Source organism: Pogonomyrmex barbatus, unplaced genomic scaffold, assembly GCF_055798465.1.
Source record: "Pogonomyrmex barbatus isolate J1 unplaced genomic scaffold, ASM5579846v1 scaffold23, whole genome shotgun sequence".
Taxonomy (NCBI): domain Eukaryota; kingdom Metazoa; phylum Arthropoda; class Insecta; order Hymenoptera; family Formicidae; genus Pogonomyrmex; species Pogonomyrmex barbatus.
In genome coordinates this window covers 1,712,068-1,725,733 of record NW_028297120.1, presented here as the reverse complement: position 1 = coordinate 1,725,733, position 13,666 = coordinate 1,712,068, and the positions used below count along the sequence as shown (strand labels likewise).

Below are 13,666 nucleotides of genomic sequence, written 5' to 3'. Positions count from 1 at the left end.
TTAATATAAAAATACCACGAATAAATCCCAATATTTATTTGTGATTCATGAATGAGCGGCGATTGGTGTAAAATCTCTTTTCCGCGTACTCATAGCATCGGAAATCGAGCTCACCGAAATTATGCGGGCTTCAATCCTTGGCAAAATCTCTCTCTCTCTCTCTCTCTCTCTCTCTCTCTCTCTCTCTCTCACTCTGTCTCTCAACGGCTTGAATATATTTCAGAATCGCAATCTCCTCAATTTCCACGTTTTCGTCTTCGTACGAAGCGCGCAGATGCAGACAGGCGCGAACTACCCCTGCATGCCAGTAGAACAAGTCGCGCCCTAAACGAACGGCGCGAGCGTCATGGCGACGAGTTGGAATATCGATCGTGGACCAGTGGGATGCTGGCCGCCTGACGTTTCGCCGATCGTGCGCCACCATTCGGCACGCTAAGTGTTTCTGTTATTTTGCCTTCTTGGCTTTTTTTACATCTCTTACTTGTAAATTTACTGCCAAGGTACATGTACCAAAGGGTGAGAGCCTACCGCAGGGAGTGCTCGCGAGTGTTCTATCTTTGCACGCATTTGTAAACACTGCCGAAAAAAATGCGGACGTCGGTGCTAACAGTTTTGCTCAATGTCTTCGGTATCGCTTACGGTAAGTTTATTCGTCTGTTATCAGAATAAAACAGTCAAGAAAACGAATAATCTTATCTTATATCAAAAGCAATCACCTATATTTATCCCATTAATTGCGACAGTGATTATTAAGGTGACCTTAATATGGCTCGTAATAAAAAAAAAAAATGTTATTTTTATATATATCTCTACATTAATAAAACGAAGAAAGTTTTGTGATTAAAAAAGGGAAATAAAATATTCTGTCAGATTATTTTAAATATATCCAATTATTAAAAGAAGGAATATTTTTTAAAATAAACACATTTTTAATTAAACAAATCATTTAAAAAGACATTATTTTAAAATTTTTTATTTCTTGAAAATACAAAAAATATTCAATAACCTATTAATTCTACAACATAAATATATCATTGTTACTTATTTTTAATTACTTTTCCTATTGCTACATGCTTTTACATTACACATGCTTTTATTATTTTTTCTATTATATAAAATGCAATAAAAAAATTTTTAAATAAAGCTTGTTCCAAATAATATTTAAAGAAAAAAATATGCATATAGTCTATATTTTTCCAATAAAATTCTTCAACGGATCTTAAAATAATTTGTTGAAATATACTTCAATATAAATATTTTTTTGCACAGGGAGCAAAGTTTTCGAAGCAAATCCCGATACAAAGAGACTCTACGACGATTTACTGTCCAATTATAATAGATTGATACGTCCTGTTATTAATAATACAGAGACTCTAACAGTTTGGCTGGGATTAAAATTGTCGCAGTTAATAGAAATGGTATACAAATTGATGCTATTTCAGTGTTCGAAACTTAGCATTGTAATTTTGTCATAATTTTATTCATTTTATTTAATTTACACATTTATTTAAAAAATTGGTGTAGAAATTAATAATTAATATTTGATTTTGCAGAATCTAAAGAATCAAGTGATGACAACCAACGTCTGGGTAGAACAGGTCGGTTTTGTGTTAGCTTGTTTCACTCTCGTAGTAGTAATTGAACATTGTAGTCAGGCAATCAGCAAACTGATATCCGTTTGTTCCTTGCAGAAATGGTTTGACTATAAATTACAGTGGGATCCACAGGAGTATGGTGGTGTAGATATGTTATATGTGCCTTCCGAGAACATATGGCTCCCGGACATTGTTCTATACAACAAGTAAATTGCAAAAAACGCTTTGTAAATTGCAGAAAAACGATTGTGTTTTTCTGTATCACAAAGTTTCCATATTAAAAAAAAAAATGAATTCGCAATCGTCGAAATTCAATGGAAATTCGAAGAAAACAGATATACATTTAATATAATAATGAAAACTGAGGCGTTATAAAAAGAAATTTTTTTTAATTAATATTCTTCTCGTTTTGCTAAACAGCGCGGATGGAAATTACGAAGTAACATTAATGACGAAGGCCACTTTAAAATATACTGGCGAGGTATCTTGGAAACCGCCGGCCATTTATAAGTCATCCTGTGAAATCAATGTGGAATATTTCCCGTTCGATGAGCAATCATGTATTATGAAATTCGGCTCGTGGACTTACAACGGCGCTCAGGTTATAACAATGTATATTTACATGTATATTTACATGTACACAAGTAATGTAAAATATTTCAGAATACTAAATCTTTTTAATTAAAAATTTTTTGATCAGTCTAAAATTAATTTTCTTATAATGAATCAAAGAATTAATTGTGTGATAAAAATCATATTTTCACGAAGTAAACTTCATCAAGTAAGATAGATAACAAAATCATCTTCAACTAAAGTCAACTAAATTTTAGCTTATCAGAAAGATGATTAAAATGCTAATGAAATAGCCTTCAAACTTAATTAAAGATAAAAATAATAAAATTTATATTACAGTAATTACATACAAAATGAGAATTAGAATATTGGATAAATATAAATAACTTCAAATTAGTCAAAAATTAAAAAAAAGATACATTTTATGTAAATTCGTTTTTTTAGGACAATTTATTTCTAATTATTTACATCTTATAATTTATTTCTGTTTATAAATAGTCTGCTGTTTTATTCGTATCCATTACTTTCGATTCTTTTTTATATAATGTAGAATATTTATTTTTGTTGATCAAAGTCTCAAACGTTTAATATGTTTTTTGTACTTTTAGATTATGTAGCTTTGGTCTGACGTCTTTCGAAAACGTGCTTTGTAAAGTCTTTTGCCTACAGGTAGATTTGAAGCACATGAAGCAGGAGCCTGGTAGTAATCTTGTTGCGATCGGCATAGATCTCACCGATTTTTATCTATCAGTGGAGTGGGATATTCTGGAAGTACCAGCAGCACGCAACGAAGAATATTATCCATGCTGCGAAGAACCTTATTCAGGTAAGATTTAACAAAATTTTGAAGTTTACGCAAAGTAAAGAGATAAAATTATATTCATTCTAGGAGAGATTTGTAGGGGAGATATTTCAAGTTATTTTGTCTTACAGCTAATTTCGTCAGGCGATAATTATCATTTAATTACAGATATTACATTCAATATTACGATGAGAAGAAAAACTCTATTTTATACCGTCAATCTTATTATACCCTGCGTTGGCATCACGTTTTTAACGGTGCTTGTTTTTTATCTGCCCAGCGATTCCGGTGAGAAAGTAAGTACAGGTCGTTTAAGTTTGTGCATATACATATATTTTGTTTTAGAAAATCCTTTTAATAGCAAAATTTAATGCACTTCGATCGATATAACAAATGTAAAAGCACCATCTTATTAATTTTGATTGAGCATTGAAAAAGATTTAATTGTGGTTTTATAGCAAATATATTATTGCTTCACATTTTTCATGCAGGTATCATTATGCTCTTCCATTCTCCTTTCATTGACGGTGTTCTTCCTGCTCTTAGCCGAGATCATTCCGCCAACATCGTTGGCTATACCGTTGCTCGGAAAATATCTATTGTTCACTATGATTTTAGTCACTCTATCTATTTGGATTACTGTCTGCGTCTTGAACGTACACTTTCGGTAGGTTATAATGCATTTTACGTATTGTAAAAAGATTAATTAATTTTTATTTTTTTTTTTACTTTCTATCATACATAACGTAGCTCAAGAATGAACATCTCGCAAATATTTTAAATGGACAAAATTCATTTGTGAGACTAAAAAATTAAATTATTAGGTGAATTTAATTTGTTAAGAAGCAATAATTCATTTTAAGATGAAAATTGTATTACAGATAAAAATCAAATTTTATTGAAATGTATTTTAATGTAAACGATTTTTCTTTTATCTCTCTAATTAAAATTAAACTTTCTACTTCAAATATTTAGACACAGTAAATTATTAATAACTCAATGTTCTCTTCAGATTCAGATCAAAGAAATAATAATTGCACAAATTAATTAGAATATATTCATTGTAATATAATTATAGCCCCATAATAAGTAAATAAAATAATATTGTATGTTGTAGATCTCCTTCCACACATAATATGTCACCTTGGGTGAGACAAGTATTTCTAAATTGGATGCCGAGAGCATTGATGATGCGTCGCACGCCGTATTCTACACCAGAATATGATGATGCTTATATGGATAGCGGATACACTAATGAAATCGATTATAGGTAAAATACCGTTTTATTTTCTAAAAATATTTTAGTCTTTTAACTGAAAAAAATATTTTTAAATGAACTATAATTAAGAAATATTTTACATGTATATCACACACACACACACACACACACATATATATATATATATATATATATATATATATATATAGAATGGGATTTTATTAATATTAAAGTTAACGAGTTTTTCTTATTGTTTTATGCATGTATATACATACATTTAATAATAAAATGCCCTACTATGTGACAGTACTTTATTTATATAAACGTATAAATCATTTCTATTTTTTTCAATTTTTGTGACAGTGTAAGTGACTATCCTTTAGAACTGAAAGGAAGTCCAGATGCATTTGAAAGTGTTACGTCGACATACAAAAGCATTAGAGATGATGATGCACGACACGTACCGCACGCATCAGGTAATATCTTCATTATTTGTGTCAGAAAATAATTTTCTATCGCTTAATTCTGAAACGTGTCTTTTCACAATGTTTGCGCTGATAGTAAATAGACAAGTGTTTGTGGAGTAAAAGAAATCTTGTTTATAAAAATTTGTCCAAATGTTTATTATGTACATACATCACTGCAATATACTCATAATAATAAGAATATATCAATATACAATGAAGATATTAATATATAACAGTCTACATCAATAAAGATATAATAATTTTGGACGTCATATATGTTGAGTATATTCTTGAAAACGTGAAAAGAAAACAAAGTAAAATTGATACAAAACAATGTATTACTTTAATTAAGTATTATTTCAGTTACAGACAGCGAGAATACAATGCCAAAACATTTATCTCCAGATGTCATATCAGCTCTTAAAGGCGTGCGTTTCATTGCTCAACACATAAAAGACGCAGACAAAGACAACGAGGTAAACAATTTACCTAAAAGATTCACATCATTTTCATCAATATTGTTTTTTACATCTTCTTTAATATCTTTTTTCTAAATTTAATAATAATAAATATCAAATCTAAATTATATAATAATATATCAAATCAATGGTAATTTAATAATAATATATCAAATCTAAATTAGTCTTAACAATATTTCATATTAAAAACATTTCTCTCTGTTCTTACTAGGTTATAGAAGATTGGAAATTCGTAGCTATGGTTTTGGACAGATTCTTTCTTTGGATATTCACTATCGCGTGTATTGGGGGCACGCTGGGAATAATAGGTCAAGCACCTAGTCTATACGATACGCGGGAACCTGTGGACCAACGACTTTCTGCTATATCATATCGCAATTATATGTTACCACCGAATGGGACTTTTGAGGATTAGTTATCATGGCACATATAAAGTGACATGGTAAAATTCGCACTCCGCATTCCGTTAAAACATATTCGACATCCTCCCCCCTCTCTATCTCTCTCAAAAAATTTATGCATATTTTTTCATATAATTCAACTAATTAATTTTCAATTTTTCTCAAATAGTTAATTTTATTAAGAGTAAATATATGATTACTGCAAATCTATGACATCAGGGTATTCATTCAGTTGACACAAAAAGAAAATATCAATTAAGGTATGCAGAAACTTTTTGGAGCAATCATTCGCCGTAATCATAAACATCATAAACAACATTCTTCTTTCACTTAATATCTTCGATCATAGAAAAATGGAGATTACAGTTAAGATAATTAGATCTGTTTTTTGTACTTACATTATGTTACATTTTTTTGTATTCAAAATAAGTATCTAAGTGTTGAAAAATAAAAAATGAGAATATAGAAAAGTTAATTGCAAAGAACAGATCTATTTATTAAAGCTTCTAATCACTCAACAGTATTTTTTTTTGTAACATATTGTGTTTTCCTTAGCTCAAAAGCTCAGGTTCACTTAATTGGTAAAAATATTCTTTCAATGCAAAATGTTCTCTCAATAGATGTGATTTCTTAATAAATAGCAAATTTTTATATATTTATAATTTATTTTTATTAATAATTTTATAAAAATTATGTAATTGTGCGTTTATTAATGCACAGTAAAAAATAAATTAACATTTTTTTTACTATCTATACTATTGCAAATAATGTTATATAAAAAACAGATTTAACATATAGTGCAAGAAAAATTTTGATTTTTTTATTTCTATCATATCAGATTCGATATAGCTGCGATATGAGATTCAGAAGTTTCTATCTTCATTATGAAAAATACACATATTTTATGCGCTGCATTTATATAAAATAACATAATGGAAATAAAAGATAAAATACGAATCTGACGGCTTGTATACAAAATCTTACGTCAAGATTAATAAGATTATGCTACAAAAAACAAAGGTAACTTTATTTTCAATTTCATTAGCATACCATGATCATCAAGTTACATGCGATCAATCACTTTCAAAATAAAAATTCTATTAAATTACTCGCTTATCGCAATCTGATCAGACTTTGGCACTACATTTAGTTTGTCAAGTGAGATCGAACAGAATATGTAAAGAATTGTATTTATATATGGGAATGCAATGTTATTAAAGTTACAATAAATGAAAATCTATGTTTATTCTAACTCCTTCAAAGAAGTAATTAAACAATAAATATAAATCGATTTTGTACAAGATACCAAATTTTGAATAAATTTATGATCTTGATTGAAATTTAGAACAAGAAAAAAGATAATCGAGAATATCTTACAAAGGAAATAATGAATTCTACAAAAGTTTCATAATATGTTTAATATCAAATAATTCTTTATTCTAAATCGATTATCATCAATTCTGGTGATTCGCTTGTACTACTAATAGAGCTGGTCTGTGATTTTTTTGGCGATGAAATGCCACTAGCTGGTTTCTTTGTACTTTGAGTCGGCGTGTTATCATCGTCATCATCTTCACTATCCGATATTAAATCGATAACGACAGCACGTTTCTTTTCTTTTGGTGCCGGAGTAGAATTGCTTTCATCTGAACAAGGAAACAGAATGTTATATCATCTATAACATGTTATAACATAATAACAAAAATAATTCAATCAGTAAAGAAAATAAAATCAAAATACCAATTTTCCAAAAAATAAATAGAATTTAAAGAATGTCAAGAAATTAATTGAATTAAAAATTTGTAGTTTATATTATACTTATGCTTCTCTCCCCCTCCCCTTTCTCCATCTCGAATTTTTTATATAATCATTCATTTAATCGTAATATTCTAAATTTCAATAAAATTATTTAACAAATCCTCCTCCTTTGCTCTCAGAATAATAAATGCAAAGTATTACAGAATATTTGTAGAATTTTTTTAAGTATTTACATTCCATTAAATATTTTTTTCTTACCCAAATCCACTGTGTCTACATCAATTTTATTATCTCGTGAATCAGCCGCAGTCTTTGTTTCATTTCTTTCCTTATCTTTATCCTTTTCTTTTTTCAATACTAAATTTTCCCATGAACCATCTTGTAATAACTGAATCTCGTTTACATCTGGCAATAATTTATTTGAATTAAGAACTTCTTGGAAATATCCATCGATTACAAGATTATCGTAGAGTGCTGGCTTATCACAAACTGGACAGTTCCAAGTGGGTTTTCGCTCATTCATTTGAAGGAATAAAGAAGCATCAAAGCACTGCAAATGAGAGCATGTCGATGCACGACACGGGGTACACATCCTCATCTTTCCTAAAGGACAGGCTAATGATACCCTTAGTGACGTAGTAGCTATTTCACTATCCGCATCTTCGTTTAATTTCTCCTTAACTGTAAATTGATTGATAATTTTTTTTATAATAAAAATAAAATAAAAATCTTTTTTATTGTGATTTGAATACTGTTTGTACGATTAAGAAATTATTGCTTACTTAATCCTCTAGTGTAGTCGGAGTGTTTAACACCTCTGTTTTTTAATCTACTGAGTAATTCTGCACTTGATAACTTTCTAACGAGGTATACTGCGATTGCATATCGCCTACCATAATCAGCCGACCATGTGACACGAATTTCATTACCAACAGTAGGCGACAATTTTACCAAAGGACTGATATTAATAGGCCGTGGGGGTCTCTTTGGTTCTACACTTGGTTTATTGGTTGGTATAGGATTCTAAAGAAATATATATTATGTCTTAACATTCATTATTAAAGAAACTGTTAACATATAAAAAAATATTTTGTTCAAGTATCATTTACATCCAACAATGAATTTAAAAGTATTGTTTTATAATTGTTGACATAACCCTTTACAAACATACAAGCAGAAAATAGATTAAACCAAGCAGAAAAGTCTTGTATGTAATTTCTATAATAATGAAAAATTTATAATTAAAAATTGGATCGTATTTTGCCGTGCACTTACATCTGTTAGTAGACCAGATAAACATACGCTCTTGGATGATCTTTAACCATTAATTTTTCATTAACTATTATAGAAATCATAAAATTATAGAGGATTTTCTTAGTTCAATCTATTTTACTCTCAACGCATACGACCGTTCGATAATTATGAGACACCCTATGAAACTTTTGGAGATGTTTAACTGGTTTAACTTACTGGTAAGGGACACAATTTTCCGTTAACTTTCACTGCTATGTTTGGAGGGAAATAATCTTCTTGTTCGCACGACGTTTCTTGCAAACAAAATCGCATTTGTACCTAAGTATAATGACATTTACAGATTAATTATATATAAATTAAATTATATATATTTACAGACAACAATGTTACATCTTTTACATATTCTTGTTTATTATATATTCTTTTAAGATTGATATTCATATTTGTTAAATTCTATACTGCAGATTTTTCATTGCAAAATGTTTACGATCTGGATTATCTGGATAAATAATGACTAAATTATGGCGTTAAAATTTCATAGAATCTCTATTATGTATAATATCCCTAAATATTTTATTGTATAGCTTTCACTATACCTGTACAACGTAATCCATTTTACTGCCAGCTCGACAGTCACGTGAACTGGCAATATCTGTCGCCTGTTGTGGTGTCAAATGAAATAAGAATGTGTTTTCTTGCATTCTCATCGATCCCTGTGGCATTAAACTAGAGGGTTTCAATAATTCACCTAATAAATCAAAAAACGGAAGTTTCTTTAGCCTAACATCTGGATGAACTGGATATTGACTTGTAGGTTGTATTTGTAATGGTCCAGGTAAAACTTTGGTTGGATACTGATATGGATTATATGCTGTATTTGGGGTACGCTGAAAAAAAAGTAAAACAATATTTTTAACTCATAAATAATAAAACATAATTATAAAAAAAACTACTAAATTTTGTTATTTATTATGTCACTGACTAAGGATTTGTTTGTATTTTTATCCTTGAAATGCTTATAATTTGAATAAGCACTGATGTCACATGAAAGCTGCTTAAAATCATGGTAATCGATATTTCTACATATTTTTTTGATATTAAAAAAAAGCATTTTAAAAAAAATCCATATTATTCAATTGCAAAAATGTATAACAATAAAGAATATTTCTGATATATAATACACTTTAATGCACTAAACTTTTACCTCCAAATTTTTATCTCCAAAAAGATACAAACACCCATAAAATTTGTCTATAGGAGTATACAAGCAATTCAAAAATTTGTTAAATTCTATACTGCAGATTTTTCATTGCAAAATGTTTACGATCTGGATTATCTGGATAAATAATGGCGTTAAAATTTCATAGAATCTCTATTATGTATAATATCCCTAAATATTTTATAGGATGAAGATATTTTTATAAGTAGTTCACAAGATATTTGATCTTTCTTTAAAAAAAAAAAAAAACAACTTTTGAATAAATAATATTTATTTGTAATATTATTTTTATATTAAAAACTACAGAATAAATTTTTTTTTAACACTCACCTGTGGCGCTACACTAGAATAACCAGTTGATTGATATACTGGATTGGTCCTAGGTGCCTGAGGTAAAGATGCTTGATGTGCTGGAGTCAATTCCTTTCCAGCAGAAACAGATGCTTGCTGTTGCTGCTGTTGACTGATCGCTTGTCTTTAAATATGTATATTTTTATTAAACATATATATTCTCATTCTTTTAAACATTTAAATCAATCAAAATCAATGAAAACATAATACAAATACCTTGTTGAATAATAATTTCTATTATGCATGGTTTGGTCAATTTGTGGCTCGGAGGAACTTCCAGTTTGGCCATACATTTGATGTGCTGCCATTTGATCAGCTCTGAAAAAGATATTTCTTTTCACACTTTAGACAACAGATATAGATCTTACCAAAGCGTGCTTTTTCAATATGGTGACTGTGTGTGTCTTTTCTTTGTTTCACTTATTACCAATCGCGGAACATTAGAATAACCACAATTACGCACGTACAACTTGGAAGAAGCGTTTCTACAGATATTTCACTGCGAAGCGTTCCCACTGTCACTTTAATTTTTTTTTTTCTTCACTTACTGTATCGACTTGTACAATTCACGTATTTTCAGCCGGATAGCTGGATGCGATCTTAAGCGCAATAATTCCAATGCACGCGCTTGCAACTCGTTCTTTCTGCCGGACTTATTTCTACCGGCGAAACCAAGAAGCATCTGAAGCTCAGACACTCGAAAACTTAATACCATATTCTGTAATCAAAACATTCCATTTCCCTTTACACTAATGTAACCTTTCTGAATAAAAACAAACTATATTATATATGTATACATATCAGAAATATTAATAGTTAAAATTGATACGGTGCTTCTTTAAACAAAAGTTGTAGCGCAAGCATGTTGACTACGAATTTTTTTTTACTTTAAAAGGGGCCAATCGCAAAAAGACTATCTTGCTGTAATACGTATTCAATTTTCTTTCATATCTATAGACAGGTAACCACACCGCGGATGTCGCGGAAAAAAACGACACGGCAAAAAACATTTGGACAATCGCAGTGTTTCGACCGGCACTCGAGCGAGATTCAAAATAAACAACATTCGATTCGCCGCCGATTCGCGAAGGCACTGTAAGTGTGTACATCGCGGAGCAACTACGATGGTGTGTTAACAATGCGTTTGGTAGCTGGCAACAGGAGAGACAGTTCAAATGTGAGGTTACCCATGATACGTCCACACACGAGTGCGCCGTGTATCGTCGGAGTCGCGGATCGCCCGCATACTCAGAATCGTCCTCGACGCTGCGACCTATGACCCGTTCGCGCCGCCGTGGTCCTGTGTGCGGGACGAATCCGCAGCGGTCCCCGCGCTCTCTGAACGTTAATAGACACCGCGACAATAATACGAGGGACACGCGCCAGCGAAATGAAAGCGGACCGGCACGCATCGGGGGCGTGCATAGCACCAAAGTTGCGACAACACGCGACGCGACGTGACGCGACGTGACGTGACGTGACGCGATGCGACGCGACGCGATGCGATGCGACGCGATGGAAACAGGACGAAACAGGACGGTCCTTCCGGCGATTCACCGAGCACGCGACGACTCGTTCCGGAAGATCGATCGGCGTGCCCCTGGCCGGATGTCGCGACGCGGATTCCCGTAACGACGGAAACGCGGGTGCGACGTTCGTTCCGCGCTACACCCGCCGCTCTTACAACGCGCACCCACTCACCTCCAGTTCCTCGCTATCCGCCATCTTCCTGGCCGACTTTTTACCCGCAGCCGTTTTGCCGACGATTATTTCGAAATTCGTGACCACGGAAAAACGCGCGACCACCGCCGTGCTGCGCTTGTCACGCCCGCCCAGTCTATCCTTGCGTCCGTCTCACCCTATCACATTCGTACTCTCGCTCTGATACATGACGCACATACACACACACGCGCGCGCGCGCGCGTGCTACATTATATGCAATTTCTCTCTCTCTCTCTCTCTCTCTCTCTTTCTCTTTCTTTATCTTCTCTTTTGAATCATTACTCGCAATACTCGCCCATGAGAATATTGCGCGATGATGTAAGCGGTGTGTCGACTTTCTCGAACTCGCGTTTGAACACTTTGAACAGTGACACTTTATCCTTTATAAAAAAAAGAAGATGTTAAGTCGACTCGCATTTCTCGAAGTTTATTGTTGCCGCTTTTCCGCGATGCTGATTGGTTCTTTTGCTGCGCTAATTTCGTGAGTTACTGTCTCAATTTGCAAATGACAATTTGTAAAAGACGGGCGAGGTTAGTAGCGAATGAAACTTTGAATCGAAACCTTTTTTAAACAAGGCAAAGATAAGATGGACAAGAATGAATGGTTCTATTTTTCATCACGACGCTGTCATCAACGAATAATATAAAAATATGTAATATGAAAAGCTTAGTGACGCACGCCTGTTATGTTCTAGTATTTATAAAAAGAAAAAAAAAGAAAGCGCGCCGTTCAAAGCAATCGAATATAGATACGTATAGTTGCCGTTTGAAAAAGGAAAATGTTTCAAAATGGCGCTGGTATTACTACATGAAGGCATTATTAATGCCTTAGTTTACACCGAGCGCTTGATACGCGTACTAATTGGTAACTTTCTATTAAATTATTTTAATTTCGGCAATACGTTTAAAGAACTATGATATATATTGGTACAATATGCATCAAAATAATTAATGAAATACACCTATTTTTATATATATATGTTTGCACGCATGGCCAAAAATTAAAATAATTTAATAGAAAGTTATTAGTTAATACTCGTATCAAGTGATCGGTGTAAACAAGACCAATGCTTTCGTACTTGAAGTTAGCTGCTTTTCAAAAAGACACATCAGGTCAGTTCACATTGTTTGTGCTTTTTTCACTTACATTTCTCCTTTTTTTTTTCTCCATCGTTGCTGAATATATCTATCCTGCTTTAAGTATCAAAAATTCTAGGGAGTGTGAGCAACGCGAACAAACTTATTGAGAGCTTTCCGATAAGAAACTCAGGCACAGAGTGCTTTCCATTTAGGAACTCTTTCACCAATCTTCGATTATGTTAACCGACGATTAACCCGCAGGAGTACCAATTGTAATTCAATGCTCGGAAAGTAGTATGTATTTTTTAATCTAATATTCTTTTCGTGTTGTAGGTATTTTGGTACATAGATGAAATTGTACGTAATATTCGATAATTAATATAAATAAAAATTATTAAACAATCATTCGCTTAAATAAAAATTTTAATACTTATCTATAATAAATAGTTTACTTCTCAGTTATTGGCAATCATGATGGTTAATCGTCGATTAGCTTAACCGAAGATTGATGAAAGAGGCCTTTATGCCCGATTCCACCAACGTAAATTTATTTTAATTTCGGTTTAACTTGCTCTTCATCTTTTTCTAATTCTTAGAACTAGAAAAAGATAAAGAGTAAGTTGAACTGAGATTAAAGTTAATCTATGTTAGTGAAATGGACATTAGTGACTTAGGTCTGGTTTATGCTTTGATCTTAGTCTTAAGCCTGGCATCTTTATGCAGATACTGACGCTTTAACACCGAAC

At 32.0% G+C, this 13,666-nt stretch overlaps 2 protein-coding genes across 7 annotated transcripts; one reads left to right on the top strand and one right to left on the bottom strand.

The window, feature by feature from the left end:
• Nucleotides 1-310: 310 nt before the first annotated feature.
• nAChRbeta2 (nicotinic acetylcholine receptor beta2) lies at nt 311-6,772 on the top strand. Of its 2 annotated transcripts, XM_011638321.3 has the most exons (12): nt 313-640; nt 1,270-1,418; nt 1,554-1,598; nt 1,692-1,801; nt 2,016-2,196; nt 2,838-2,994; nt 3,139-3,266; nt 3,462-3,637; nt 4,088-4,240; nt 4,553-4,665; nt 5,020-5,132; nt 5,347-6,772. In XM_011638321.3, exons 1-12 carry the CDS (start codon nt 589-591, stop codon nt 5,548-5,550), a joined length of 1,581 nt encoding a protein of 526 aa, XP_011636623.1. In that variant the 5' UTR covers nt 313-588; the 3' UTR covers nt 5,551-6,772. The 2 variants fall into 2 exon arrangements, with proteins under 2 accessions (XP_088934528.1, XP_011636623.1); XM_089078402.1 differs by having other exon boundaries at nt 311-640; nt 1,554-1,801.
• A 175-nt stretch (nt 6,773-6,947) lies between these two features.
• Nucleotides 6,948-12,050, bottom strand: Su(var)2-10 (E3 SUMO-protein ligase Su(var)2-10). Of its 5 annotated transcripts, none has more exons than XM_011638317.3 (9): nt 11,820-12,050; nt 10,667-10,836; nt 10,335-10,436; nt 10,098-10,242; nt 9,145-9,435; nt 8,765-8,866; nt 8,077-8,317; nt 7,553-7,975; nt 6,948-7,182 (listed from the first exon to the last, which is right to left on the bottom strand). In XM_011638317.3, exons 1-9 carry the CDS (start codon nt 11,841-11,843, stop codon nt 6,971-6,973), a joined length of 1,710 nt encoding a protein of 569 aa, XP_011636619.1. In that variant the 5' UTR covers nt 11,844-12,050; the 3' UTR covers nt 6,948-6,970. The 5 variants fall into 5 exon arrangements, with proteins under 5 accessions (XP_011636619.1, XP_011636618.1, XP_011636617.2 ...); XM_011638316.3 differs by lacking the exon at nt 11,820-12,050 and adding an exon at nt 11,306-11,808; XM_011638315.3 differs by lacking the exon at nt 11,820-12,050 and adding an exon at nt 11,006-11,297.
• Between the last annotated feature and the right edge of the window lie 1,616 nt (nt 12,051-13,666).